Source organism: Schistocerca serialis, chromosome 3 (assembly GCF_023864345.2).
Source record: "Schistocerca serialis cubense isolate TAMUIC-IGC-003099 chromosome 3, iqSchSeri2.2, whole genome shotgun sequence".
In the NCBI taxonomy this organism is placed as follows: Eukaryota; Metazoa; Arthropoda; class Insecta; order Orthoptera; family Acrididae; genus Schistocerca; species Schistocerca serialis.
In genome coordinates, this window is record NC_064640.1 from 389,703,480 (window position 1) to 389,730,672 (window position 27,193).

At 37.6% G+C, this 27,193-nt stretch overlaps 1 protein-coding gene across 2 annotated transcripts in view; it reads left to right on the forward strand.

Annotated features, from left to right (window-relative positions):
• The window catches only part of LOC126470229 (protein vav), a 170,817-nt gene that overhangs the window by 63,709 nt on the left and 79,915 nt on the right, over window positions 1-27,193 (forward strand). For both annotated transcript variants that reach the window (XM_050097920.1, XM_050097921.1), the window contains exons 6-10: window positions 906-1,109; window positions 22,390-22,509; window positions 22,620-22,736; window positions 23,795-23,910; window positions 24,318-24,375. In XM_050097920.1, coding sequence (XP_049953877.1) covers window positions 906-1,109; window positions 22,390-22,509; window positions 22,620-22,736; window positions 23,795-23,910; window positions 24,318-24,375 — 615 coding nt within the window. The remainder of the gene's footprint in view (window positions 1-905; window positions 1,110-22,389; window positions 22,510-22,619; window positions 22,737-23,794; window positions 23,911-24,317; window positions 24,376-27,193) is intronic.

A 27,193-nucleotide genomic window follows, 5' to 3' on the forward strand; every position in this document is an offset into this window, starting at 1 on the left:
CGACAAGTGCACTCACCATCTGACACCAGCACAGCCATTAGTGTGTGCAGGAAAAATAACAGCATGCTGCACTGTCTGACAATTAGACCTTTGAGTCATGACACAAGCACGTTTTTGCAAATTTGTAAAAATTATTTACAAAGATTGTTTGTGAATTTGATGAGGTGTTCATTTAGAATGAAACTGGTTAAAGCATAATGAACAAACCTGAAATATATATGTAGTGGTTCTTATTAACATTCTCATTTATATATTTAGTTTGATTTTGCAATGACTTTTTCCCTAATTAAATTGTACAGTCATGGGCAGACACTATCCTGTTGTCTGACACCTACCATTATTTAAAATGGTTCAAAATGTTTTAACTTTTGACATCATGTCTGTAAGAGTTTGTGTTGCCTATTCATTTGTTAATGGAACCATATGCCTTTGCGAAGTCCATAAATGCAGTTACTGTTCATTTGGCTTTTGTAAATCTCAATTGCAATTGTAATATTTCCCCTTTTTTCCCCCCTCCCCCCAGAGTGTGATATCCATTTTTGAAAGCCTCTCAGATATTCTGCAGTGACATAGTCTATTGGTTTTCCTAACCTATTATATAGAGTCTTACCTAGAATTTTATAGCCAACGGAAAGTTGAGAGGTTTTGCTGTAGTTGTTTATATCTGATTTGTCACCTATCTTATTAATTGCTGAATTAATGCACTTTTACATCTTTCATGGATTTTCTCTCTTTGCCACCTGTTGTCTAATATATCTTGAATGATTTGTGCAAATTTAGTGCAGCCTATTTCCAAAATTTCATTAATTATTCATCATCTTCTAGTGTAAATTCTGTTTCCTTAAATCTTAATGTTCTTTATTCAATATATAGCCTATGTTTTATATTGTATTTTTGCTGGACAGGATTTAGCTGAGATTCATGCTGGATTCCACAGCCAGTTACGCAAAGCAATAACTCCTGGCACCAGTAATCGTCTCAGTGATGTGTTTTTAAACTGGAGAGAGAAATTTCTTGTATATGGTGAATACTGCGCTAACTTAACAAAAGCACAGAACCATATTCAAGATCTGTGTCACCGCAATCATGCTATTGATCAGGAAGTAATTGTGAGTATTTCATAATGTTGCAGTCCATTTGTTTCTATTTTAGTTGACATTTCTTACTCCATAGAAGAATTTTTAATGTATGTTGTGTATTTGTTTTATAAACAGTTTAAATTATGCATGTGTGTGTCTCAATTTGTTGATATAAATATATAATTTGTATTGTGTAAATAATAATTCAAAAATACTCATATACATTGTAAATATGTAGCAACACTTTTAAAGAGAAAATGCATTGTTTTTGTAAACCAGTTGACTAATTCCAAATCATTATGAAAAATTCCAAATCATCAATGATGAAATCCACTTCAGGTGTAAAAATTATTTATTTCTAAAAAGGAAAGCACAACCCGGTTTCAGGACATGTTCCCCATCTTGAGGTGCATCTGCAAAATTATGAATCAGTAATAATACCAGTCCACATGGTTCAGATAATCAAAGCTAAACAGGACCAATACAGATTCTTAGGGGGGAAAAAACCCTATACATACATTAAAATGTGAATCCACAAAGGATGTATAACTGAGGTTAAAATAGATTAAAATATGTTAAATAGTGCACCCTGGTACATGGCATGCAATGGGATATCCTCTTTGATCCTGAATTTGCCGGAGAGCCTCATACAGAGTATGACCTACATAAAAGATCAAAGGTCCCCAATTAATGAAGTGGAAACCACCGTTAAATGGAATAAAATATATGAAGTATTTATAGCCTGATAGCCCAAATCACAATTATAAAACTTTCAATGGTCCAGGCTTTGGGGTGTGCCACGCATGGATCCACATGGAGAGAGGTAGGTGGTCTTTTGAACACTGAAACTTCAAAAAAAGACAGTTATATTGACTGTGCCCCTGCAGCCATGTGAGGAAAACAGTGTAACCTCCTGAGTAAATTTTGCGACTCACCAATACTACATAAACACCCATCAGACCCATACGAAACACAACTTTCAATTGAAATGCTGGCAGGAGTTATCATGTACCCACAATGTGAGCGAGTGGACTGATCATGCCATCCGACAGGCAAGATTTGGATTAATGTACCCACCAACAACCGCTCTAAGGAACAACAAACTACCATCCACTGCAGTGAAAGTTAACTTCTCTCTTGTACCAGTGAAGCACTGGTACCACGTCTGCATGTGAATACATTGCAAACCAACCAATAAGGTCAAACCAAAGTAAACTGATATAATACGTGTGATGTCACTCGAGAATTCAAATAGCACAGTAGAGAGCATAGTCCCAAATTGTCACTATTTTGTACATTTTCAAAGTTGTGGAACAACTAATGCAAATGAAAGGAAATCCATAAAGCACTTGTAGCCTACCAGCAATTAAATGAGGAGCAGCTAAATTAGAGTTCTCCTGATCACATGAGCAATAGAAAATGAAAGATTTTTAAGGAAAATTGCTCACAGCAGGACTGACCAAATCAATAAAGTCTGAAATAGAACCAAAATAATAAAAACCATTGATAACAATCGAAGCCATCAAACACACAGTAACCTCAAAGTAGGAAGCTGGTAAAAGTGCTGTGGTGCCACACATCCCCCCGCTCCATAAGAACTACTAATTTAATTACAAAACTGTAGAAAACAATGTAACCATAAAGTGTTATCATTATACAATAGAAAAACCCTTATGACACCAAGAAAGAGCCACAATGTAAAGACTTGCAGTGTAAGCTATGTGGACAAAAAAGCTTGGCATAAACAAAATCAAAAAATACAGGATGTAACAGGAAATAGAAGATATAAAGACCCCCTATATTTGGAAGACGCTGATCAATTTTTACCAGGCTGTATTACCCTTAAAGCATTGGATGTAGTTATTAAGGTGTCGCTCTGCTTTAACTCAGTTTATTCATTAAGTGCTTTTTTGGGGTAATTAATTTTACATTTCATAATCCCAATTTCTTCTAAGATGTTAAGTGTCGGGCCTTTAGGTTGTACGTGCAGAATATCTAGATCATCCCTAATGACCTATAAACTATGGTTCTTAAGTGCTAGATGAAAAGACATGACTGACTTTGAATTATTCACTGCACCATGCTCCTTATACATGATGACCTATTTGGCCCACGTATCTGGCATCACATTGTGGGCACTTAATCTTATATACCCCATTGTATTGTCGTAGGGCCCAACTTGCCATTCTTCATCATGTATGAAACATTGTTTGTTGTCCCAAACGTTGGGTCATTCTGCACTGAGTAGTTTAGAGGGTTTTGCTGAAATTTTGTGTGAACATTTGCACATGTTCCCAATAAACATTGGGAAAGTTGTATGATTACCAATTCAATACTTGCAGAAATGCAGGCATTTGTTTGGCCCACAGCACAGCTTTCAAGAGTGCAAACCCGAGTTTTTGGCAACTTTGAGGCATAACATCTCTGGCAATATTTTCTTTCTTTGAAGGAACAAAACTGGGACATCACATACAGCTTTTTTGTGCTCCCTTAAGTGAAACAATATTTAAAAAAAGAGATTTTATGAGCAGTTTTCATGTGAATAATTTGAAGGAAATAGCTTTTTTGTACCTCCAAAAGTAAGTTGTGATAAATCTGAAATTTTGTGTGCAATAACTTACCAATACAAGATCTTTCATTCACCTTCTGATTTTCATTAGTTTACAGATTGAGGGTCAATTTGATGATTTTTGTAAAAAATGCCAAAAATGACTACTTTAGCCTACTTTTGCAAAGAAAAGTGTACTTTTAAACTTTTTTCATTTGAAAGACCATGATCCAAAAGAAATAGAAAAGTAGATTTTGTTTTGAAATGAGGCCATATAAGATCCCGAAAAGCAGCAACAAAGTGGAGGTGTAGCAAAAATGCACTCTTATTCTGCTGGTACTGAAATCCGACCTTTATGTTTGCAATTAGTTAGTGCTTTCTGGGGAAGGTAATATTGAAAGTCCTGATGAATAACAAGTAACTTGAGTTGTGCTTGAAAATCTATTGGTACTATTTTGTCATGACTAATCATGACATATTTCAGCCAGTTTTGCTGCTGTAATAACTAAAGAATCAAACTAATTATAAACTTCAAAATTTAACTATGCACTACTAAGGTACTGGAGATCATGTTAGTAAAATTGTTGAAGAACAGTTGCAACACACAGCCTGTAAACTGCCTTCAATAGCATTGTAAAAATTTTGGTGACGTTCATAACAATCTACCTGACAATTTGTGGAAAAGAGGTCATCTTCTTAATGGGAATTCTGAGTGTGTATTTTTATTTTTTTATTTTGATGTGCTAGTTTGTTTCGTGTTTAAAGTAGTTCATATTTGCTGTCAAATGTTCAGTTAGGTTTTAGAAATGGTTTAACAACTGAAAATGCTATATTCTCTTTTCCCTGTCAGGTTTTGGACGGATTAAATAAAAGGTTGCGAACGCTAGGTGTTTTCTTTGATTTAACAAAGGCTTTTGACTATGTTGACCACAAAATATTACTGCAGAAGTTGGACCATTATGGAGTAAGGGGAGTAGCTTACAATTGGTTCACCTCTTACTTTAAGAACAGAAAGCAGAAGGTAATTCTCTGCAATATTGAGAGTGGTAGTGATGTTCAGTCCCAATGGGGCACTGTTAAGTGGGGCGTTCCCCAAGTGTCGGTGCTGGGGCCACTGCTGTTTCTTATTTATATAAATGATATGCCTTCTAGTATTACAGGTGATTCAAAAATATTTCTGTTTGCCGATGACACCAGCTTGGTAGTGAAGGATCTTGTGTGTAATATTGAAACAGTATCAAATAATGTAGTTCATGAAATAAGTTCGTGGCTTGTGGAAAATAATTTGATGCTAAATCACAGTAAGACTCAGTTTTTACAGTTTCTAACTCACAATTCAACAAGAACCGATATTTTAATCAGACAGAATGGGCATATTATAAGCGAGATGGAACAGTTCAAGTTCCTAGGTGTTCGGATAGATAGTAAGCTGTTGTGGAAAGCCCATGTCCTGGATCTTGTTCAGAAACTAAATGCTGCTTTATTTACCATTATAACAGTATCTAAAATAAGTGACACTTCAACACGAAAAGTAGTCTACTTCGCATATTTTCATACGCTTATGTCGTATGGTATTATTTTTTGGGGTAATTCTTCTGATTCAAAAAGGGCATTTTCGGCTCAAAAACGGGCTGTTCGAGCTATATGTGGTGTAAGTTCGAGAACCTCTTGTCGACCCCTATTCGATAGTCTGGGAATTCTGACATTGCCCTCATTGTATATATTTTCTTTAATGTCGTTTGTTATTAGCAATGTTAGCCTATTCCCAAGAGTTAGCAGCTATCACTCAGTTAATACTAGGCAGAAATCCAATCTGCATGTGGAATTCACTTCCTTGACTCTTGCGTAGAAAAGAGTACAGTATTCTGCTGCATCCATTTTCAATAAGCTACCACAAGAACTTAAAAATATTAGCAGTAGCCCAAACTCTTTTAAGTATAAACTGAAGAGTTTCCTCATGGCTCACTCCTTCTATTCTGTCGAGGAGCTCCTGGAAGAGCTAAAAAATTAAGCAAATTCCAGTGTTACATTGTTGATTTTCTTTATTTAAACTTACGACTTGTCACCTGAATATGCTTTTTTATATTTCATTTTATCTGTTTCTAATATCGTGTTATAATTTCATGTATTGACTCGTTCCATGACCATGGAGACTTCTCCTTAATTTGGTCCCACAGGACAATAAATAAATAAAATAAATAAATAAATAATATTTTGTGTTCGCATAGCTCATGACTAATGTGAAACAAACATACTGATGAATCTCAAGACCGACAAAGAGTTTCATTAAACAGCAAACCAGTCCTGATAAAGGTTTTTTTTCCACAAGGTCCCGAGCCTGATAATAAATTTTATTAACTGTCCTATACCAAAGCTAGAAGAGGTCTCTCTTAGGATCATAAACTTATTTTTACTCTTAAGCTACTTGAACTTTTTAGAGGTTTCATCAGTTTGCTATTGAATGTCACAAGGAGAATTATAATGCAGTTTATATGATGTCACTGATGGAGCTTGAAACACTCCCTTCACATTTAAAAATAATTGCTGGTATGGGGCCTGATATTTTAATTTGGAAAGAAGGTGCTCAATACAGAATATAAAATCAATTGTTATAGTCATCTTCCAATTGTTGATATCTGTGGAATGGTCTAGTTGTTCAGAGGTGCTGGGCTGTTTTAACTTTGTTCTCATTTAATCATGATTTATTGTTCTTTATGCTTTGATTAAAGTTTTCTCATAAATCAGAACAAATTAAGTCGCGTGTTGCACCTTAACTGGCAAATGCATGTACTGAAATTTTAAAGTTTTGAAACTATGAATATTGAGGGATTACTTAAAAATTTAAAAAGGTTTTTTGAACAATAATGTCAGCTCATTACAAAGATAAAAAGAAATGCTTGCAAAGAAGTGTGTACAAGGAAGTGTGAACAAAGACTGTGTATAGTGCACCTTTTTTTGACAACTATATATACTTTCTTATTACACATCAGAACATTCTAGAAACATCTTGCGTCATTTCAGTTATTGTAGTTTACATCTCGTTTTAAGTGAAATATAAATTTGAATAAAAATGTATGTTTTGTGTTACAGAAAAATTAAAGAACTAAAAAATTGATAATAGATTTAAATTATTACAATTTTAGGCAGTAATGTTCCAGAATGGGAAGCGTATGCATCTTTATTTACATATTAATGTTATGTTATTTTACATTAAATAAAACTGGGTTTTGCAAATCCAACTACATTTCCATAATCAAATTGTAAATATTGAAGTGTTGAATAATAAGTTATGCTCCTGGACTACTTAAATAAAATTTTATAATTTCATAAATTTATATGACTTTCATATGATCTCAGCAGCTCTGATAATGGCAGATTATGGTGTTTCAACATATATTTATCTTCAGAATAATGTCCTCACTTATTATTCTCTATTTTAAAGTGAAATAATAGAATGACAAGTTTGATATATGTCATAGCAAGCCTAGATGACAGTATTATAGTTTTACTTCTGGAGGAGGCCAAGAGGGACTTACAACACAAATAAAGAATGGTAGTTCACTTTAGTACAACTCCTTAATATTGAATACTTGGATAGAATCCATGTCCACATGAATGACAATTCTATAGGGTGATCATAATTAAAGTTAAACTTTCAAACCACTGTAGAAATAACATAACTGGTCAGAATGACGTAACATTGTAACAGAATATTATCGGAGAAGGGAGGAAAAATTTAGCAGAAGAAAAATAAATGGTTACAAAATGTAGCATCATAATTTAATAGTGGTCAACTACAAATGCCAAATGAATCATACAACAATGCCTAAGGTGTATGTTTGACGTTAAACAAACTGCACTACTCAGTGTGCATTGGTGTACAATTATGATACTGTTAGTTACGTAAGCCCATCCACCACGGCAAGGTCATACCACATTGGATTGGAAAAATTGATTTTTAACTGTCATCAGACCAGAAACCACATAAAAAGCATGAATCAAAATAAAATCGGATTATTAATTTCCGTGTGACTGGTGCAAAACATGTTCAGTATGCTGTCCACTGTTTTGTGCAACAAGTTGAAATCAAGGAAGAGCATGTTCCACAACTGTTCAAAGTGTTTCCGGGGTCATGTTCAGAATGTGTTGCACAATGCATGCCTCCAGTGCAGCTAAGTTTGTAATCGGCACACTGAACACATCTTTCAGATAGCCCCACAGCCAGAAGGCACACGGATTAAGATCAGGTGATCGGGACGGCACGGCTGTACGGAAATGGCGGCTGATAATTCTAGCATTTCCGAAGTGGCACTTCAGCAGCTGCTTAACTGGATTTGCAATGTGTGGAGGTGAACCAACTTGCATAAAATGATCCCATCCACACTGTTGGAGAGCTGGAATGACATATTTGCACAAAAGACACTCATAGTGCTTACCAGTGGTGGTACAGATAACAGGACCAGAAGCACCTGTCTTTTCGAAAAAATATGGCCCTATGATAAATGATGCTGTAAACCTGCACCACACTGACCTTTTCAGGATGAAGTGGTACTGGTTGATTTGTTTGTGGATTTTCGGTTGCCCCTATTCGACAATTCTGTGAATTGACATATCCTGTCAGGTGGAAGTGGGCTTCATCTGTCCACAAAATCTTCCACAGCAAATCATTGTCCACTTCCATGTGAGCAAGAAATTCTAAAGCAAAGGTCTCTCTTGCTGGCAGGCCAACAGGAAGCAACTAGTGCACATAGGTAATTTTGAATAGATAACATCGAAGGATGTTTTATATTATTTTATGCGCGTGGCCACGTGTAGGGCCAATGTTCGGGCAATTCTCCGTGCACTACACATTTGCACACCACCACTCTTCTCCTCCTGCGTTGCTGTGGCCACTGCTTCCACTGACACCAAATCAATTCATTTCCTCCCTCTACCAGGTTGCACACCAAAAGAACCCATCTTTTCAAATTTCTGAATCATTTTCTCCAGACCCATGGCAGCCATTGGACCAAACCTTGTTTCAAACCCTTCAGTGTCTGGAACTTCTGCGGAGTGATGTGTGCATGGTCATCAGTCTTCTAATACAGCTTTACAAGCAGAGCGCAATCCTGCATTGTGACAGTCATGGCGAACGTTGCAGACACGAAAGAAGGAAAAGCTGTGTACTCTGCGTGTTTATACCAACTTCAATGGGTCGTGCGCATGACAGGTGTTTTCATTTACATATTGTGACACATACAGTGCCATCTATTAATCAATTTTCACACTGTTTTTTTTTATTCTGCCATACATTTTCCCCCTGCTCCAGTAATATTCCATTGCAATTTGACATCATTCTGAACAGTGGTGTTTTTTATACAGCGTTTTGAAAGTTTAACATTAATTATAATCACCCTTTATATTTATGGTACTTTTACAGAACTCAATAACTGTTTATAACTTTGAACAAGACAGAATGACGGTCACATATCACATTCAGTCAACTATAACTTTGGTATACAGTTCTGACTAACAATACTATCTCACTGCCTGGATTAGAGCTACGGAGAGCTGCTATGAAAGTCAGCTATCACAGAGCAGGGCAAGAGACACTGCATTCTGACATAAGTAGGCTTTCAGCAGCGGCGACCTACGGAACCTCTTGGGAATGCGTCTTGGTCGATGTGTCTCATTCATGGCTGCATCTGGCAGTGACTATCCTTAGCTTGTGGTTCCATCATGAGATACTAGCTTTTACTTGGGACTTCACTCTTCGGCCAATACCACATTCCCCTGCTCCCAAACCTCTGCACCATGGACTTGTATTGCTGGGTCATGTGACACTTTACGACCGGGGGGGGGGGCAGGTGCTGTGGTCAAAAGGACAGCAGGTGGAACTCCAGGGGCATTATGACAGCTGTCTGTGGCATACCCCAGCAGCATGATGTGTCTGTGGGCAGAAATTCAGCAGCAGAACCACTGACATAAGAGCGCCACAGCTGATTCTCGTGACGCCAGTGCAGCCCAGAGGAACCTTCAAGGGTATAAGACGAACGTCTCAATCTTGTGTGATGACATCATGCTCCCAATGTCACTAAAACCATTGTGTGTTCCAGAACAGACATGTGGAATCTGTGTGTATGTGTTGCCACCATCCAGAGGGAAATAGCTTTTGCAGCAGAGTGGACTGATGCTCCACACAAATATTGTAATAAGATATTGTTAGCAGATTTTGGGCATCCATGCCATGCCAAGTAGAATGATGTTTAATGTGTTGCTTCTACATCTACATGGTTACTCTGCAATTCACATTTAAGTGCCTGGCAGAGGGTTCATCGAACCATTTTCATACTACGTCTTTCCGTTCGAGCTCTGATTTCTCTTATTTTATTATGACGATCATTTCTCTCTACGTAGGTGGGTGTCAACAAAATATTTTTGCATTCGGAAGAGAAAGTTGGTGATTGAAATTTCGTAAATAGATCTCACCGCAAAGAAAACCGGCTTTGTTTCAGTGACTGCCACCCCAACTCAACGTATCATATCAGTGACACTCTCACTCCCATTGCGCGATAACACGAAACGAGCTGCCCTTCTTTGCACTTTTTCGATGTCCTCCGTCAATCCCACCAAATAAGGATCCCACACCACGCAGCAATATTCCAGCAGAGGACGGACAAGTGTAATGTAGGCTGTCTCTTTAGTGGGTTTGTCGCATCTTCTAAGTGTTCTGCCAACAAAGAGCAGTCTTTGTTTTACCTTCCCCAAAACACTATCTATGTGGTCTTTCCAATTGAAGTTGCTCGTAATTGTAATTCCTAAGTATTTAGTTGAATTGACAGCCCTTAGATTTGTGCGATATATCGTATACCCAAAATTTATCCAATTTCTTTTAGTACCCATGTGGATGAGGATGACCTCGCACTTTTCTTCGTTTAGTGCCAATTGCCACTTTTCGCACCATACAGAAATACTTTCTAGATCATTTTGTAATTGGAATTGATCGTCTGATGTTTTTACTAGACAGTACATTACAGCATCATCTGCAAACAATAAGGGGGCTGCTCAGAGTATCACCTAGATCATTTATGTAAATCATGAACGGCAGAGGGCCTATGACACTACCTTGCGGAACACCAGATATCACTTCTGTTCTACTCGATGATTTACTGTCTATCACTACGAACTGTCACCTCTCTGAGAGGAAATCACGAATCCAGTGACTCAACTGAGACAATACTCCATATGCACGCAATTTGATTAATATTCGCTTGTGCAAACTATGCCCAAGTGACCGTGGTACAACAAAGACACAACTCCCCACTGGAAAGAATGAGGAATAACAACCCATGCATCATCATTTTCACTGTGCCGCTACAGAACGCCTCACCCCATGGATAGAGTGTGACAATGTAAGAAGTAGTAACATGCAAGTGTGTGGGAAAATTTCTTTCAAACTACTCGGTCACCCACAGCATGTGTATTGCAAAACTACACAAAGAGCTGGATCAGAAGCAGTTTCTCCAGCAATTTTCCCAAAAAAAAAAAAAAGGAAAATTTTGAAGACTTTCAAAATCTTGAGTGTCAGTTTGATAACATGATACCTCAGAACCAAGCAAATGCTGTGTTGATACTGGCTGGTAACTGAGCCAACAAGTCAGCATTTAAATGTTATGCAGTGAGGTCCTTACAAAAACTTGTATTGATAATTAGACAATAATAGAACCCAGTGTTGCAATTTTTGTACTGTCCGTGGTGGGGCAGGCTTGGATGGATTGAACAAAGCCCTTAAAGGCCAATGATCAATAATCAAGCATAACTTTTGACTGAACAAATGCTTGGAACTTGGGTAACATTGTAGATAATGGTCAGCACGTCTTTTTCAAGTGGACTGTAATTACACTACGCTTTTTTGAGAGATTTTTAGGCAAAAGCAATGGGCCTGTCAGAAGAATCACATCTGTGAGAAAACACAGCTCCAGTCCTGTAAGAAGACACATCCACAGCCAACACAACAAGCTTAGCTGGATCAAAATGAATCAAATTACAGTGACTTAATAATGCCTCACTTACAGTGACTTAATAATGTGTCCTGACATTCGTGGGACCCCATAAAGGGAATACCTTTCCAGCATGACCAGTTTAGCAGAGCAGCAATTTGTACAGCATTTACAATGGATTTAATATAATACAGAAGCTTCCCCATGACAGCTTAGAGATCCTTAATGTTATGGAACAGGTCTTTAATTGCAGACAAGTGCGAATTTGCAGGATGAATATACTTTGTGTTTATAACATGTCCTAAATATTCAAGTTTGTCTTGGAAGAAGGAGAACGTTTTCTTGTTCCAATTTAAGTCAGCTTCAGTGAGCACTTTAAATAAATCCTCTAAATATGCCAACTGTTCAACAGGTGTACAATCCATGACAACAATATCATCGAGATAGTTCGTTCAAGAAGGGACTGTGACTGTTATTTTAATTTTCTGTGGATCATGATGTATGCAGTAGCTGGCAACTGCTGATGCGACAGCTTCTGATACTGGACACTTTTAACAGTGATGCGGTATGCCTTCCTTAGATTCCAGACTACAGACTGCCCTGCTGAGAAGCTCCTTATAATTTCACTAACATCTGCTGTGCAACGAGTAAGCTTAAAATTCAGCTTAACTATAGAAACACAAACTGCATACATTTCAGCTGATCCAGCTGTTACATACCATTTTGATCCGAATTTACAACATTATTGTAACTTCACTTCCGGCCACTTTGATTCCTTTAACAAACATACATTTCCCACAAATTACAGAGCAACAGTCCTTTATGCATGCATGTCTTTGTGTCTGGAAGTCTAACTGACATACTGTTTTTTCCAGGGCATGCTCTACTAAATTCATCATCTTCAAAAAAATTTACTGTCACTTGTGACTTATGCTGGTAATTGTTTTCTTTGTCAATTTTCTGGAAATACTAGAATGCCCTTCTGTGCCTTAAGCTTTTGAGCACATTCCATCATTCTTTCTGATACTAAAAAATGTTTTGCTGTTTATCTGATTGTCCAGCTTACAGGTGCCAAAGTTAAAATTTGTTCCTGTTCTTTATGACTGAATTACTGCATCTTGCCCTGCATTCAGTCAACATATGTGCATAGTCAGCACTATTTTTCCACATTGCTTACTTTTATTGGCTTGTTCAGTCTGCTGATTTACACCTGTAGCATTTGCAGTTTGATTTCCAGTCACACACTGTACCTTTCGAATTTTCCACATCACATACTGATGCTTAGCTCTGGTACTTACAGTTTGTTTCAGGTATGAAACACCAATTGATGGTAAGCTAGTGTTTAACTATTCATTTGGTGTGAAGTCCCTATCTGAATGTAATGATGAGCCTCCAGATACTCATTTTATACAGTCTTGCAAGGTGGACAAATTTTTTGACATGGCTTTAAGTTACGAACAAGCTGCTGCTGCTTCTCCTCCACCCCCTCCTTCTTCAGATCACAAGCTTTATCTGTTGTTTCAGTCTCAACTGTCCTGATACCTAGAGCATTTTTTGTTTCCTAACTTATTGAGTCAGCAGCAGAGCTTCATGGTGGAGACAAACTTGGAAATATTGTCCAGCTTTTCTTCAGAGTGTTGGACTAGTAAGTCATGTTCACATTTAGGTCAGTAAAAATTTTCAAAGCAGCTTTGTTTTTGTTTTGCATAGAAAATTACATAACACATTGATGATCCAGCTCTTTGCCCAGTTGAGCAGGAAGGCAAGGTGTTCCCTTCTGTGTCCATTCCTGTTCAATCACAAAAGTATTATGTTTAAAACATCATTGGCTCAAATTGCAAGAAAACTGCAACTGAATGAAATTATGCATATTTTATAAAACCAGAATAAAACATGACAAAAATATATACTTATGTAGTTATGCAAAAAATAATCAAAAGTTGTATTATTTCAAATATAGATCAGATTATAAACCTTGCATGATCTTATGAAACACATAAGAGCTACACTGAGCCAGACAACTTGCATCCTGTGCAGCAAAAACAACAACAAAATGCAGATCGTTTGAACAAGGCCTCACAAGAATGAAACAAACAGAAATATGCCCAATAATTAAAGTATGTGTTGACATAGATATTTTCTATAAAATGTATTCTGCCTGAAAGTAATGGGTTAAAAAGTTAGAGATACCATATTTATGTAAAAGTGTTGAAATACAGACTTACTTTCAAACCCATAGCTGTTTAACAGACTCAATTTCACCTAAAAATCACAAGGTGCACTTCGTTATAGAGAATTAAATACCCTGCAATATTGATTGTGAATGTGTTTATCATGGAATACCACACATGGGACAGATTGTTTGGCTAAAACACTTGACAGGATGTAACCCAAAAAATTAAATTTCTAAAATGTGAATGTCTTAGATTATTAGAGACACAAAGAATAAGATACTATCCTTTTTACTGATTATTTATGCCCTTTCATTTTTTATTAAAAGAATTTTGTAGAGCTACACACTTTAGATATTTAAAAAATAAAATACTAATTTTTTGCAGTTTTTCGAGTTTTTCCTCTCTCAAGCCCACATTACCTTCCCATGCACTGCTAAACAATTTTAAACCACAATAAAAATATATACTTGAGTTACAGATGAATAGTATTTTCATTGCACCTCCACCTTGTCATTGTTTTTGAGGGCCTTGTATGCTTGCATTCCAAAACAAAATTTGGTTTTAGGTGGTTTAGAACTTGGTCTTTTTTAATGAAAATGGTGTAAAAGAGTTTGCAGAAAATACTTTTTGTAAAAGTGGGCCATAAATACTCACTTGTAAAGCTTTTGTAAAAATTGTCAACTTCACTCTCATTTTGTAAACTATTGGAGAGCAATAGGAGAATCAAATCTTATATTGTAAAACCTTGTGTTGGTAAGTTATTACTTGCAAAGTTTCAGGTTTATCCCACGATTACTTCAGAAGATATGAAAAGCTAAATGTCACATTTTTTAAGATGCTATTTGTTTGGCTGACTTTGCTTCTATTTGTCTATGCAAATTGCTCATGAAAGCTTTTTTTATTATTCCACTTAAGAGAATACAAAAATTTGTTCAAGAGGGCATAGTTTTATTTATTTATTTTTTTTCCCAAGAAAATATTTCCATAAATATTATGTCTCAAAGTTTCCGAAAGCTCAGTGGTGCACTGTTGGAAACTGTACTATGGTGTCAAACAAATAATTATAGTGCTGCAGGTATTACGTAGTGTGTCTAAAAAGCTCGCTGAATACTATCAGACAATAAACAAAAGAAAAGATACAAACAAATGTTCTTTATTGCCCTTCAAAATAGTCACCACCAGCTACAACACACTTTTGACAACATTCATAGAGCTTCTGGAAACTATCAGCAAAGGCCTTCTGTGGGATCAATCACAGAATGGCTGTCACACGATCTTTGATGGCATTCACGTCCTCACAACAGTCACCTTTCATGGCCGCCTCCAAGTAAGGAAAGAGGAAGAAGTCCGCAGGTGTCAGATCAGAGGATTACGGAGGGTGTTCAAGAACAGTTACCATCTTCTTGGCCATGAATTGGTGCACATGGCTCACCCAGTGTGCAGGGCATTACCATGGAGCAGCATCCATTTTCCAGTCCTGCGAAACTCTGGTTGAACCCGCCAGATATGCTGTAGCAATTGGTTCAAAATGGACTGGTAAAATGCAGCATTATTAGTTTGACCTGCAGGAACAAATTCCTTGTGGATGATGCCGCTGTTGTCGAAGAAGGCGATCAACAGTGTTTTCACCTTGGATTTTTGCAGACTGCTTCTTTTTTGTAGAGGAGAAGACTGTGAACACCATGACATCAATTGCTGTTTTGATTCCATATCGAACTGGTAGCATCAGGTCTCATCTCCCGTGATAATGGTGTTCAGAAGCAATGGATCCTGGCCGCACATGGAAATGAAATCACCAGCAGTTTCCATCTGTTTTGCTTTTTGCTTGTCTGTGAGCTTGTGCAGTACAAATCGAGAGCAGATCTTCCGCTTAACCAAATGATCGCGGACGACGGTGTGCACTGTCTCCTTGCTAATGTCCAATTCCTCCGCAATCAATCATTTGTCGCCAATCTTGTGCCAGCAATTGTCACACTTTCTCGATCTTTTTTGGGCTTCTGCTTGTCGATGCCTGACTTGAATGTGACTCATCCTCAGTTGTTTCCTTCCCTTCACAGAAGTGGTTAAACCATTCGTAAACACATTTTCTGCTCACAGCTTCCCTTCCGTACACCTGCACCAACATTCCATGTATCTCCATTGCAGCCTTCCCCAATTTGTTGCAGAACTTGATGTTTACACGTTGCTTCATTGCAATGTGACACTTCCTCTCACACTGACTACGTCGAACTGGTCGCAGTATATTTACACAACCAGTGACCTGCAGTGCATGCCATGTATCGATTCTCCTCAAGTCTCTGAAGACCCATGCACATGCATGCACGCATGCACCAAGTTGCCATTCAGATATGACACCATTCACCAAACTTTTTAGACACACCATGTATAGGTTCGTGGAAGTTAAACTTTACCAAAGGTGATTGAGAATGTGTGTGAACTTTTTCACAAAATTTCATCAAAATCTGTGATGGTTGCATGGGAACTGTTTCCAAAATTAGATCTGTTGGCATGGAATGGCCCCTGTGAAGCATCTGTCAGCAGAATACAAAAATGCATGATTGGTAAGTATATAATGCTATAGTTCCCTTGTTTATGAGTTGGGAGTGTACTGTTAATTCCAACTAAATACTCTTTTTACTTGATGGGCCTATCTCACACTTTATATTTGTGGTAGAAAAAAGAAATTTGTGGAGTGATCATTTATAAGTGAAAGTACAGGAAAGCATATGGGAGAATCTGTTAGGCCACTCCACAAGACTTTTTTTTTTTTTAGTTAATTGTCACACATGATGCAGTTATTCCCACACATCAAATGCAAAATTTATGTGGTTCCAATCACGCATATGGAATGTGTGCTGAAATGTAGTACGGGCACAGCTTTCAGACGTACTGACAAATGAAGTTAAAAGAAGTTGAGATATAAGTCAGCAAAGAATTATGTAAAAAAGAGCCGAGAATGGACTCTGATGATGCCATGTAATTTTTCAAAATATTATTGTTATTATTATTATTATTATTATTATTATTATTATCATCTTCTTTCCTTTCTCAGACCTTAGGTCTGGTTAAAAATTGAAAGTGACGCGGACCTTGATCAAGCGTGACTTCCTTTTAACTGTACGGTATATTTTACATTGCATTTAGGAACTTTCGGGTAATTGAACATGTATCAATAATTACAGATATCTGTAGTTGTGTATATAAGTTTGGATGTAGCTGTATTGCGTTGATGTACTGGTGTATATTGTGTGGTATGACTCCTGTAGTTGATAGTATAATTGGTATAATGTCAACTTTATCCTGATGCCACATGTCCTTGAGTTCCTCAGCCAGTTGGATGTATTTTTCAATTTTTTCTCCTGTTTTCTTCTGTATATTTGTTGTATTTGGTGTGGATATTTCGATTACTTGTGTTGATTTCTTCTTTTTATTGGTGAGTATGATGTCAGGTTTGTTATGTGGTGTTGTTTTATCTGTTATAATGGTTCTGTTCCAGTATAATTTGTATTCATGATTCTCCAGTACATTTTGTGGTGCATACTTGTATGTGGGAACATGTTGTTTTATTAGTTTATGTTGTATGGCAAGTTGTTGATGTATTATTTTTGCTACATTGTCATGTCTTCTGGGGTATTCTGTATTTGCTAGTATTGTACATCCGCTTGTTATGTGATCTACTGTTTCTATTTGTTGTTTGCAAAGTCTGCATTTATCTGTTGTAGTATTGTGATCTTTAATAATATGCTTGCTGTAATATTGTGTGTTTATTGTTTGATCCTGTATTGCAATCATGAATCCTTCCGTCTCACTGTATATATTGCCTTTTGTTAGCCATGTGTCAGATGCGTCTTGATCGATGTGTGGCTGTGTTAGATGACACGGGTGCTTGCCATGTAGTGTTTTCTTTTTCCAATTTACTTTCTTCATATCTGTGATGTTATGTGATCTAAAGGGTTGTAGAAGTGGTTATGAAATTGCAGAGGTGTAGCCGATGTATTTATATGAGGGATTGCTTTGTGTATTTTGCTAGTTTCTGCTCGTTCTAGAAAGAATTTTCTTAAATTGTCTACCTGTCCATAATGTAGGTTTTTTATGTCGACAAATCCCCTTCCTCCTTCCTTTCTGCTTAATGTGAATCTTTCTGTTGCTGAATGTATGTGATGTATTCTATATTTGTGGCATTGTGATCGTGTAAGTGTATTGAGTGCTTCTAGGTCTGTGTTACTCCATTTCACTACTCCAAATGTGTAGGTCAATATTGGTATAGCATAAGTATTTATAGCTTTTGTCTTGTTTCTTGCTGTCAATTCTGTTTTCAGTATTTTTGTTAGTCTTTGTCTATATTTTTCTTTTAGTTCTTCTTTAATATTTGTATTATCTATTCCTATTTTTTGTCTGTATCCTAGATATTTATAGGCATCTGTTTTTTTCCATCGCTTCTATGCAGTCGCTGTGGTTATCCAATATGTAATCTTCCTGTTTAGTGTGTTTTCCCTTGACTATGCTATTTTTCTTACATTTGTCTGTTCCAAAAGCCATATTTATATCATTGCTGAATACTTCTGTTATCCTTAGTACTTGGTTGAGTTGTTGATTTGTTGCTGCCAGTAGTTTTAGATCATCCATGTATAGCAAATGTGTGATTTTGTGTTGGTATGTTCCAGTAACATTATATCCATAATTTGTATTATTTAGCATGTTGGATAGTGGGTTCAGAGCAAGGCAGAACCAGAAAGGACTTAATGAGTCTCCTTGGTATATTCCATGCTTAATCTGTATTGGCTGTGATGTGATATTATTTGAATTTGTTTGGATATTAAGTGTGGTTTTCCAATTTTTCATTACTATGTTTAGGAACTGTATCAATTTAGGATCTACTTTGTATATTTCCAATATTTGTAGTAACCATGAATGGGGCACACTATCAAAAGCTTTTTGGTAATCAATGTATGCGTAGTGTAGCTACCTTTGTTTAGGTTTAGCTTGATATGTCACTTCTGCATCTACTATCAGTTGCTCTTTACATCCTCGTGCTCCTTTGCAACAGTCTTTTTGTTCTTCATTTATAATTTTGTTCTGTGTCGTGTGTGTCATTAATTTCTGTGTACTGACTGAAGTTAATATTTTGTATGTTGTTGGTAGGCATGTTATGGGGCGATATTTAGCTGGGTTTGCTGTGTCTGCTTGGTCTTTAGGTTTCAGATAAGTTATTCCATGTGTAAGTGTATCAGGGAATGTGTATGGGTCTGCAATGTAACTGTTAAATAATTTGGTTAGATGTGAATGTGTTGAGGTGAACTTCTTTAGCCAGAAATTTGCTATTTTATCTTTTCCAGGGGCTTTCCAATTGTGCGTAGAATTAATTGCTCGGGTGACTTCGTGTTGCAAAATTACCACTTCAGGCATTTATGGTATCATCTTGTATGTGTCTGTTTCTGCTTGTATCCACTGTGCATGTCTGTTATGTTGTACCGGGTTTGACCATATGTTGCTCCAGAAGTGTTCCATGTCTGTTATGTTTGGTGGATTGTCTATTTTAATGTGTGTGTTATGTACTGTCTGGTAAAATCTCTTTTGGTTTGTGTTGAATGTTTGGTTTTGTTTCCTTCTATTTTCACTTTTTTTGTATCTTCTAAGTCATTTGGCCAATGCTTGTAATTTTTGTTTCTTTTCATCTAATTGCTCTATTGCTTCTTATTGTGAGATTTTACCTAACCTTTTTCGTTTTTTGTCTGATATTTCATTTCTTATAAATTGTGTTAGCTGTCCGATGTCTTTTCTAAGTTTTTCTATTCTGATCTGTAGCCTGTGTTGCCATGCTGGTTTTGTGGGTTTCTTCGGTGTGTTGGTTGGTTCTGATCTCTGCCTGGCGTGTATATTTAATGTAGTGAGTGCTCCTATATAAACCAGTAGTTGTAACTCTTCCATAGTTGTATTTTCATTTATTTTGTTGTGTATGATTGTGTTGACAGTTGTTATTGTTGTTTCGACTTGTGGGTTATTTGGTGGCCTATGCAAGAATGGTCTAATGTCTGTATTTGTGTCTTTGTATTCTATATATGTCAGCTGAAATTTTTCTTCTATATCTAACATGTGTGTCACTTTGTGTTCTATTTGTGCTTGTTCTGGTGGCTGTCTTACGATTTCGTTTTCCTCTGATTGTTTAATTGATGCGTGTTGTTCTTGGTTTGTTTGCTCTGTGATGTTTGAGTCCATTACTGTATTTTCTTCTTCTGACTGCACATTATTTTGTTCCAGTATTTGTTGTACTTGTTGTTTGATGTTTTCTATTTCTGACTGGGGTATCCTGTTATTTTTGATTATTACACGGATCTGATGAGCTAGTCGTTGTTCTGTTGAAAATTTTAATTCTGGGTATCTGGTAATAAATGTTGTGTATGCTTGTGATCTGTATCCAGTTGTGTTGGTTCCTAAGTTTGTTGCTTGGTAATAACAGAACATGAGGTGTCGGTTAACTTCATCGGACCATCTCATCCTCTGTCTTTGTTTACCTTCTAGGGTGGTTGCAGGAAGCATGTCCTGCAAAACACCTCTATTTGGATTTAAATCATTTTCCGTGTGGCTAGCAGTGTCGTTACCATTGTGGACGGGCATAGGGTTCAAGCATCGTCCCCGACCATGACAGCGCTTGTCCGAGGCTCCATTAGTTCTGTCCTGAACCAACTAATCACACTAAAAGGGGGGTTAGCCCTATTAGTGGTTTGTTCTTTTCGTCGCCTTTTACGACTGGCAGAACATACCGGAGGCCTGTTCTTTTCCCGGGCCTCCACGGGGTTTATTATTACAAGAAGTCATGATTTGCATATCTTAGGCAGTAGTTATCACTGACAGCATTATCATATTTATTACGAGACATAATCATTTTGTAGAAGAGACAGTCTCTTAGACATGTCATACATTACAAAAAAACAAACGAAAAGCTTGTCAAGGAGTTATTAAATTAAGCCTCGAGCGGGTGCGTCATTTTTCATAACACGAGCAGGCATGTGCCATACCTTGTACACATATAAAGAGTAGCTGTCTTTATACTACCAGGGTAAACATGTATAAGCACACTCACAGTTATCTTAGTTTAATTAAACGACAGTAAAATAAATTTACACGAGTTAAAACACTGTTGAATTAATCAATAATGAAATAAACTTTTAGTATATCTTTATGGACAGGTGTTACATCACAATAATGACCCATTCAAAGTATTTAACAGCACAGTTGCATCAGATGCCAGCCAACCACTTATTCAATTACTAATTACTCATAGATAACTACCTCATCATGAGATCATGTGCTAGTTCGTAATCTGGGTCATTTTCTTGCACAGATTGTAAATTTTTTCTCACCTAGCTCAATGTTTATTTTATATTACTGCTGCTCACTTGGACATGTGACACCACAATTTTTCACTGTGTAAGCTGAAACAATAGTGAAGGAATAGGTATAGACTTGGAATAGTGAAACAACAATGGAATCATGCAAAACAATTGTATTTGTGGTTGGTGCACTTTTTACACAGGTGCAGGTGTTCAAGGGTTAAGCATGACATATTAAATTTTATAAATTTATCTTTTTAAATACATAGTGTGTCTGAAAGTTTGGATCAGATTCAATATCAGGTATGTTGTAGGTTGCACCACCTTTGTTGAATAAAAGAACTGTGTAGTTTAGAATATTGTGGATGCAGTGAATTTCTATCACATCATTGAGGTAAAGCTGCTAAGACTTTATCTGTTAATTATAATTGTAATGGCATAATGTGTGAACCAGCTGGTGTGTTAAAGATATTTAATAGTATGTAGTGGTAAAATGTATAAAATGATGAAAAGACAAGTGTTTTGTCTTGGCTGAATGCACTTTAGTGGCTTGTTAAATTTTCTGTAGTGCACAGAAAGACAGAACTTTTCATGCAATGTTTTCATTTTGTTCCACATGTGCTACAAACCAAATAAAAGGAATCTGGTTGCTAGCCAGGATGTTTTTAATACTGATCCAGAATTTTCAAGTTTAATTATGACAGATTGTGGGAATTTGTATATGATACTAAAGTGAAGAAGCTGTGTTTAGAGGGTACACTTGGTTTGCTAGAAGATTGTTAGACTGGAAGCAAGTTGTTGATGTCTCAATGGACACCATAGATGAAAATTGTTAATGTATAAATGTGCCTGATTCCATAGAATTAGCAAGACCTGTGTACACTGTGACACCTATACGACTGGAACCAAACTTGCATAAACCTCTTTGTAGTGAAGGGACAAAGAAAAGTATCTCATTAGACGAATATCATTTTCATATCTTCAGCTGTGCACCTCTCTGAGATCAGAGAATCCCAGACACCCGTGATCTGTCTTCTGTGAAGCACAATTTTGCCTTCCTTCATATTTGAGTGTCCGCAGGCCACTGGACTGAGTAGGCCCACAGTTGTCAACTGGTTAAATGCAAATGCTGCGTGGTTGCATAGCTTAGTTTACAGGCTGGCAGGATCGTAATAGCTCATCTATTACTTGTTGTCCGTAATACCTAGTATCTTAGCTTGTATGTACTTTAAGGTATGCAATGACTGAAATTTCTTTAATGTTTTTCTGGTTTTACAGAAATGTGAGCAAGAAGCAAACAAAGGGAAGTTTAAACTACGAGATATACTGTCTGTGCCAATGCAGCGTATCTTGAAATATCCCTTACTTCTGGAGAAACTTATAAGTGAAACACAAATTGTAAGCCATTTTTGGAATATTACATAGATTATTTGTTATGTTTTTTTCCTTTAGTACTGAAAATTCGTTTTTGATTTTTTTCATGCTGAAACATTTTTATGTATAAACAGAATCATGAAGATTACAGAGGACTGGAAAGAGCAAAGGAAGCTATGGTTGATGTAGCCCAGTATATAAATGAAGTTAAAAGGGACAGTGATACCTTGAATATTGTCCAAGATATACAGGTAGGTTTGCTTTTAATGACACTCCCATATAAAACGTGTATTTCATTTAATATGTATGGTTCTATTAATTATTAGTTCACAACTGTTGACAAATATTTAATAGAAAATGATAACACAATTTTCATATGCACAGTAAGATGAAAATTCGGATGACTATTCTATATTGTACTGGTTACACTCATCACATTGTGAATCTCTCTGGAAATTCTGTAGGTTAGAAAACATATTGCTATTATCACACTGTGGAACTGAAAGTATCTTGTGCCCTCTTGACACAACTGGAAGCCCAAGAACATTTTATTGTACGTTACTACTGTGAGACTCTGCATTCCTATATCTCCCACATATTTAATGAGAAAAGTTTTACACAATGCACTCAACTGTCTATGGCTCAATTTGTTCCAATATTTGGTGTATCTACAAGACAATAAGAACTTTAACCAAGAAAACTTACACACACACACACACACACACACACACACACACACACACACACACACACACACACACAGAGCTGATGCAAAGTAACTACAGAACCAATGCTAACTACTGTGCCCTGTGTCAAACAGGGGAACTAGCTTCTATACCCTACAAAAAGATGGTTTTCCTGGAGCTCATCTGTCAGTATTGTCCTGGCCCGTCTTTCCACTGTTCCAGTCCACAATAGTCCACAGTGGCCCCTATCCTGAAGTCATTGTTACCCACATCATTTGTCTCTTGTGGCAGCTGCTTTCCCTGAATCGAGATACTAATGGCACCAGGATGTACCCTTGATGTTGTGCCATGAGAAAGCACATTGTTTGCACTTCCATAGAGATGAAGTACTTCACACATCAGACATGATGCTCAGTCTGCAATTTTATGGACTGATACTGCACGTTTTGCTCATGTTTCATTTGACTGTCACACTGATAGCCAGTATAGGGTCACATGGCCTCCCCGCCCAGTAACTATCTTCAAGTCTATTTTTCATTAATATAATTTTAGTAGATCAGTGATATTAATTATTATAATGGTTCAGTCTTGTTGTATAGCAACATTTTTACAAATTTTTACAGGATAGTATATCAGACTTGAACTTGCCAGAAAATAAGTCGTTGAAAGATTATGGTCGCTTGTTGTATGATGGGGAAATGCGAATTAAGGCTCATGATGACCAGAAAGTGAAATGCAGGTAAGCTTATTTGCTGCTTTTTTCAAAAGTTATTCTCTTATATCTTCTTTTCATAATTTTTAGGATAAGGCTATATTTACTGGATGTTCTGACCATATATATGATCTGGCAGACATTTTCCTGCGTGCCCCGTTTTACTTGGTTGCTGCCTATTTTTGGGACAGAAGGATTCTCTTATAATGTCAGTATTTTCACATTGTCACAAATAAATGCAAAAGTTTTTCATAGAAATTTTAGCCTTATTGTTTCAGCTTCATTTCCCAATAGAAATTAATTTTTAAGAAATGCATAGACATAGAAAGTTTTTACAGATTGCACTTGCAATTCTCATTATTTGACATACTGAAATTCAATGTGGTTTCTTTATGTGCTTAAATTGAAATCATTCATAACTTCTTTTGTTTCAGATATGTTTTCATCTTTGATAAAATAATACTGCTGTGCAAGCAAATTAAGTCAACACGGGTGAGTTTTAATAAGAACTTCAGCCTTATTGCTTGAATGTTATAACAGGGTGTATATGACCCGGAACAACCAGGAGATTCAGGAAAAACCCACGAACTTTTTCATCTGGGAGAAAACTGGGAAAAACCCAAGAATTTTTTAGAATTCTGGGAATTTTTCATTGAGTTAGTTTTCTGTTAAATTTTTGTAACTTTGACTGGTAAAAACCGATACTCTAACAAAGGATATTACTGTATCCTGCTACTGCAGAATAATACTTCATCAATAAAACATAAATGAGAGAGAAAAAAACGAAAATAACTTAAATTGCAAAGGAAATGCGCCATATACAACAACAGCACACAGTGTTCATGCAAGCGTCTGCCAACAGCAAAATGTGTCAAAGGCTTTAGGAAGACTATGCAATGCTTTATAACAACAAATTGCCTCTGATGAGTGTGAAGTCACAACTGTTTACATTTGATTTGTTTTAGCAGTTATGAGCGGGCCCATGCACATGCGCAGTTGAGTCGCATTTGAGTAGTAGATTCTCCCGCTTCTGGCTACAGGAATGTGTCTGTTGGCTGTGCAAGCAGTCGCAGCAAGCAGCTAGATCCTACCAGGAAAAGGGGGCGCCAAATTCATATCCTTGAGGAAAAAAAACTTGTTTCACAAAGTACCCAGCATCCAGCACACGTTGGTCTATTGATTATTCATACGATTTTGAAGTGCATCCCTGTTGGTTTTTGAACATTTTTGAACACATTTTAAGTTGATTTCTGAATGAATCATAAGTTGATTTTCGAATACATGCATAGTATACATGATGTCTCTGTCAGGAGTATCCTTGTTGCATCTAGAAATAAACTTTCCACAGAGCAAACAGGATGGGGCTATACGAGCTGAGCAGAGAAATGCTGAATGGATGAATGCCAATCACTGTCTGGTTATGTGGTTGATTGGGTTTGCGAATGATCAGCATTGTTATAATTACAAACAAAATCCATAGATTCAGACTACCAGAATGGAAATAAACGACTAACAGGAATAACATCTACATCTACATCTACATACATACTCCGCAATCCACCATAAGGTGCGTGGCGGAGGGTGCCTCGTACCACAACTAGCGTCTTCTCTCCCTGTTCCACTGCCAAACAGAACGAGGGAAAAATGACTGCCTATATGCCCCTGTACTAGCCCTAATCTCTCTTATCTGATCTTTGTGGTATTTCCGTGAAATATAAGTTGGCGGCAGTAAAATTGTACTGCAGTCAGCCTCAAATGCTGGTTCTCTAAATTTCCTCACTAGCGATTCACGAAAAGAATGCCTCCTTTCCTCTAGAGACTCCCACCCGAGTTCCTGAAGCATTTCCGTAACACACGCGTGATGATCAAACCTACCAGTAACAAATCTAGCAGCCCGCCTCTGAATTGCTTCTATGTCCTCCCTCATTCCAACCTGATAGGAATCCCAAACGCTCAAGCAGTACTCAAGAATAGGTCATATTAGTGTTTTATAACAGGTCTCCTTAACAGATGAACCACATCTTCCCAAAATTCTACCAATGAACCAAAGATGACTATCTGCCTTCCCCACAACTGCCATTACATGCTTGTCCTACTTCATATCGCTCTGCAATGTTACGCCCAAATATTTAATCGACGTGACTTTGTCAAGTGCTACACTACTAATGGAGTATTCAAACATTACGGGATTCTTTTTCCTATTCATCTGCATTAATTTACATTTATCTATTTTTAGATTCAGCTGCCATTCTTTACACCAATCACAAATCCTGTCCAAGTCATCATGTATCCTCCTACAGTCACTCAATGACGACACCTTCCCGTACACCACAGCATCATCAGCAAACAGCCGCACATTACTATCCCAAACATCATTTATGTACACTCCTGGAAATTGAAATAAGAACACCGTGAATTCATTGTCCCAGGAAGGGGAAACTTTATTGACACATTCCTGGGGTCAGATACATCACATGATCACACTGACAGAACCACAGGCACAAAGACACAGGCAACAGAGCATGCACAATGTCGGCACTAGTACAGTGTATATCCACCTTTCGCAGCAATGCAGGCTGCTATTCTCCCATGGAGACGATCGTAGAGATGCTGGATGTAGTCCTGTGGAACGGCTTGCCATGCCATTTCCACCTGGCGCCTCAGTTGGACCAGTGTTCGTGCTGGACGTGCAGACCGCGTGAGACGACGCTTCATCCAGTCCCAAACATGCTCAATGGGGGACAGATCTGGAGATCTTGCTGGCCAGGGTAGTTGACTTACACCTTCTAGAGCACGTTGGGTGGCACGGGATACATGCGGACGTGCATTGTCCTGTTGGAACAGCAAGTTCCCTTGCCGGTCTAGGAATGGTAGAACGATGGGTTCGATGACGGTTTGGATGTACCGTGCACTATTCAGTGTCCCCTCGACGATCACCAGTGGTGTACGGCCAGTGTAGGAGATCGCTCCCCACACCATGATGCCGGGTGTTGGCCCTGTGTGCTTCGGTCGTATGCAATCCTGATTGTGGCGCTCACCTGCACGGCGCCAAACACGCATACGACCATCATTGGCACCAAGGCAGAAGCGACTCTCATCGCTGAAGACGACACGTCTCCATTCGTCCCTCCATTCACGCCTGTCGCGACACCACTGGAGGCGGGCTGCACGATGTTGGGGCGTGAGCGGAAGACGGCCTAACGGTGTGCGGGACCATAGCCCAGCTTCATGGAGACGGTTGCGAATGGTCCTCGCTGATACCCCAGGAGCAACAGTGTCCCTAATTTGCTGGGAAGTGGCGGTGCGGTCC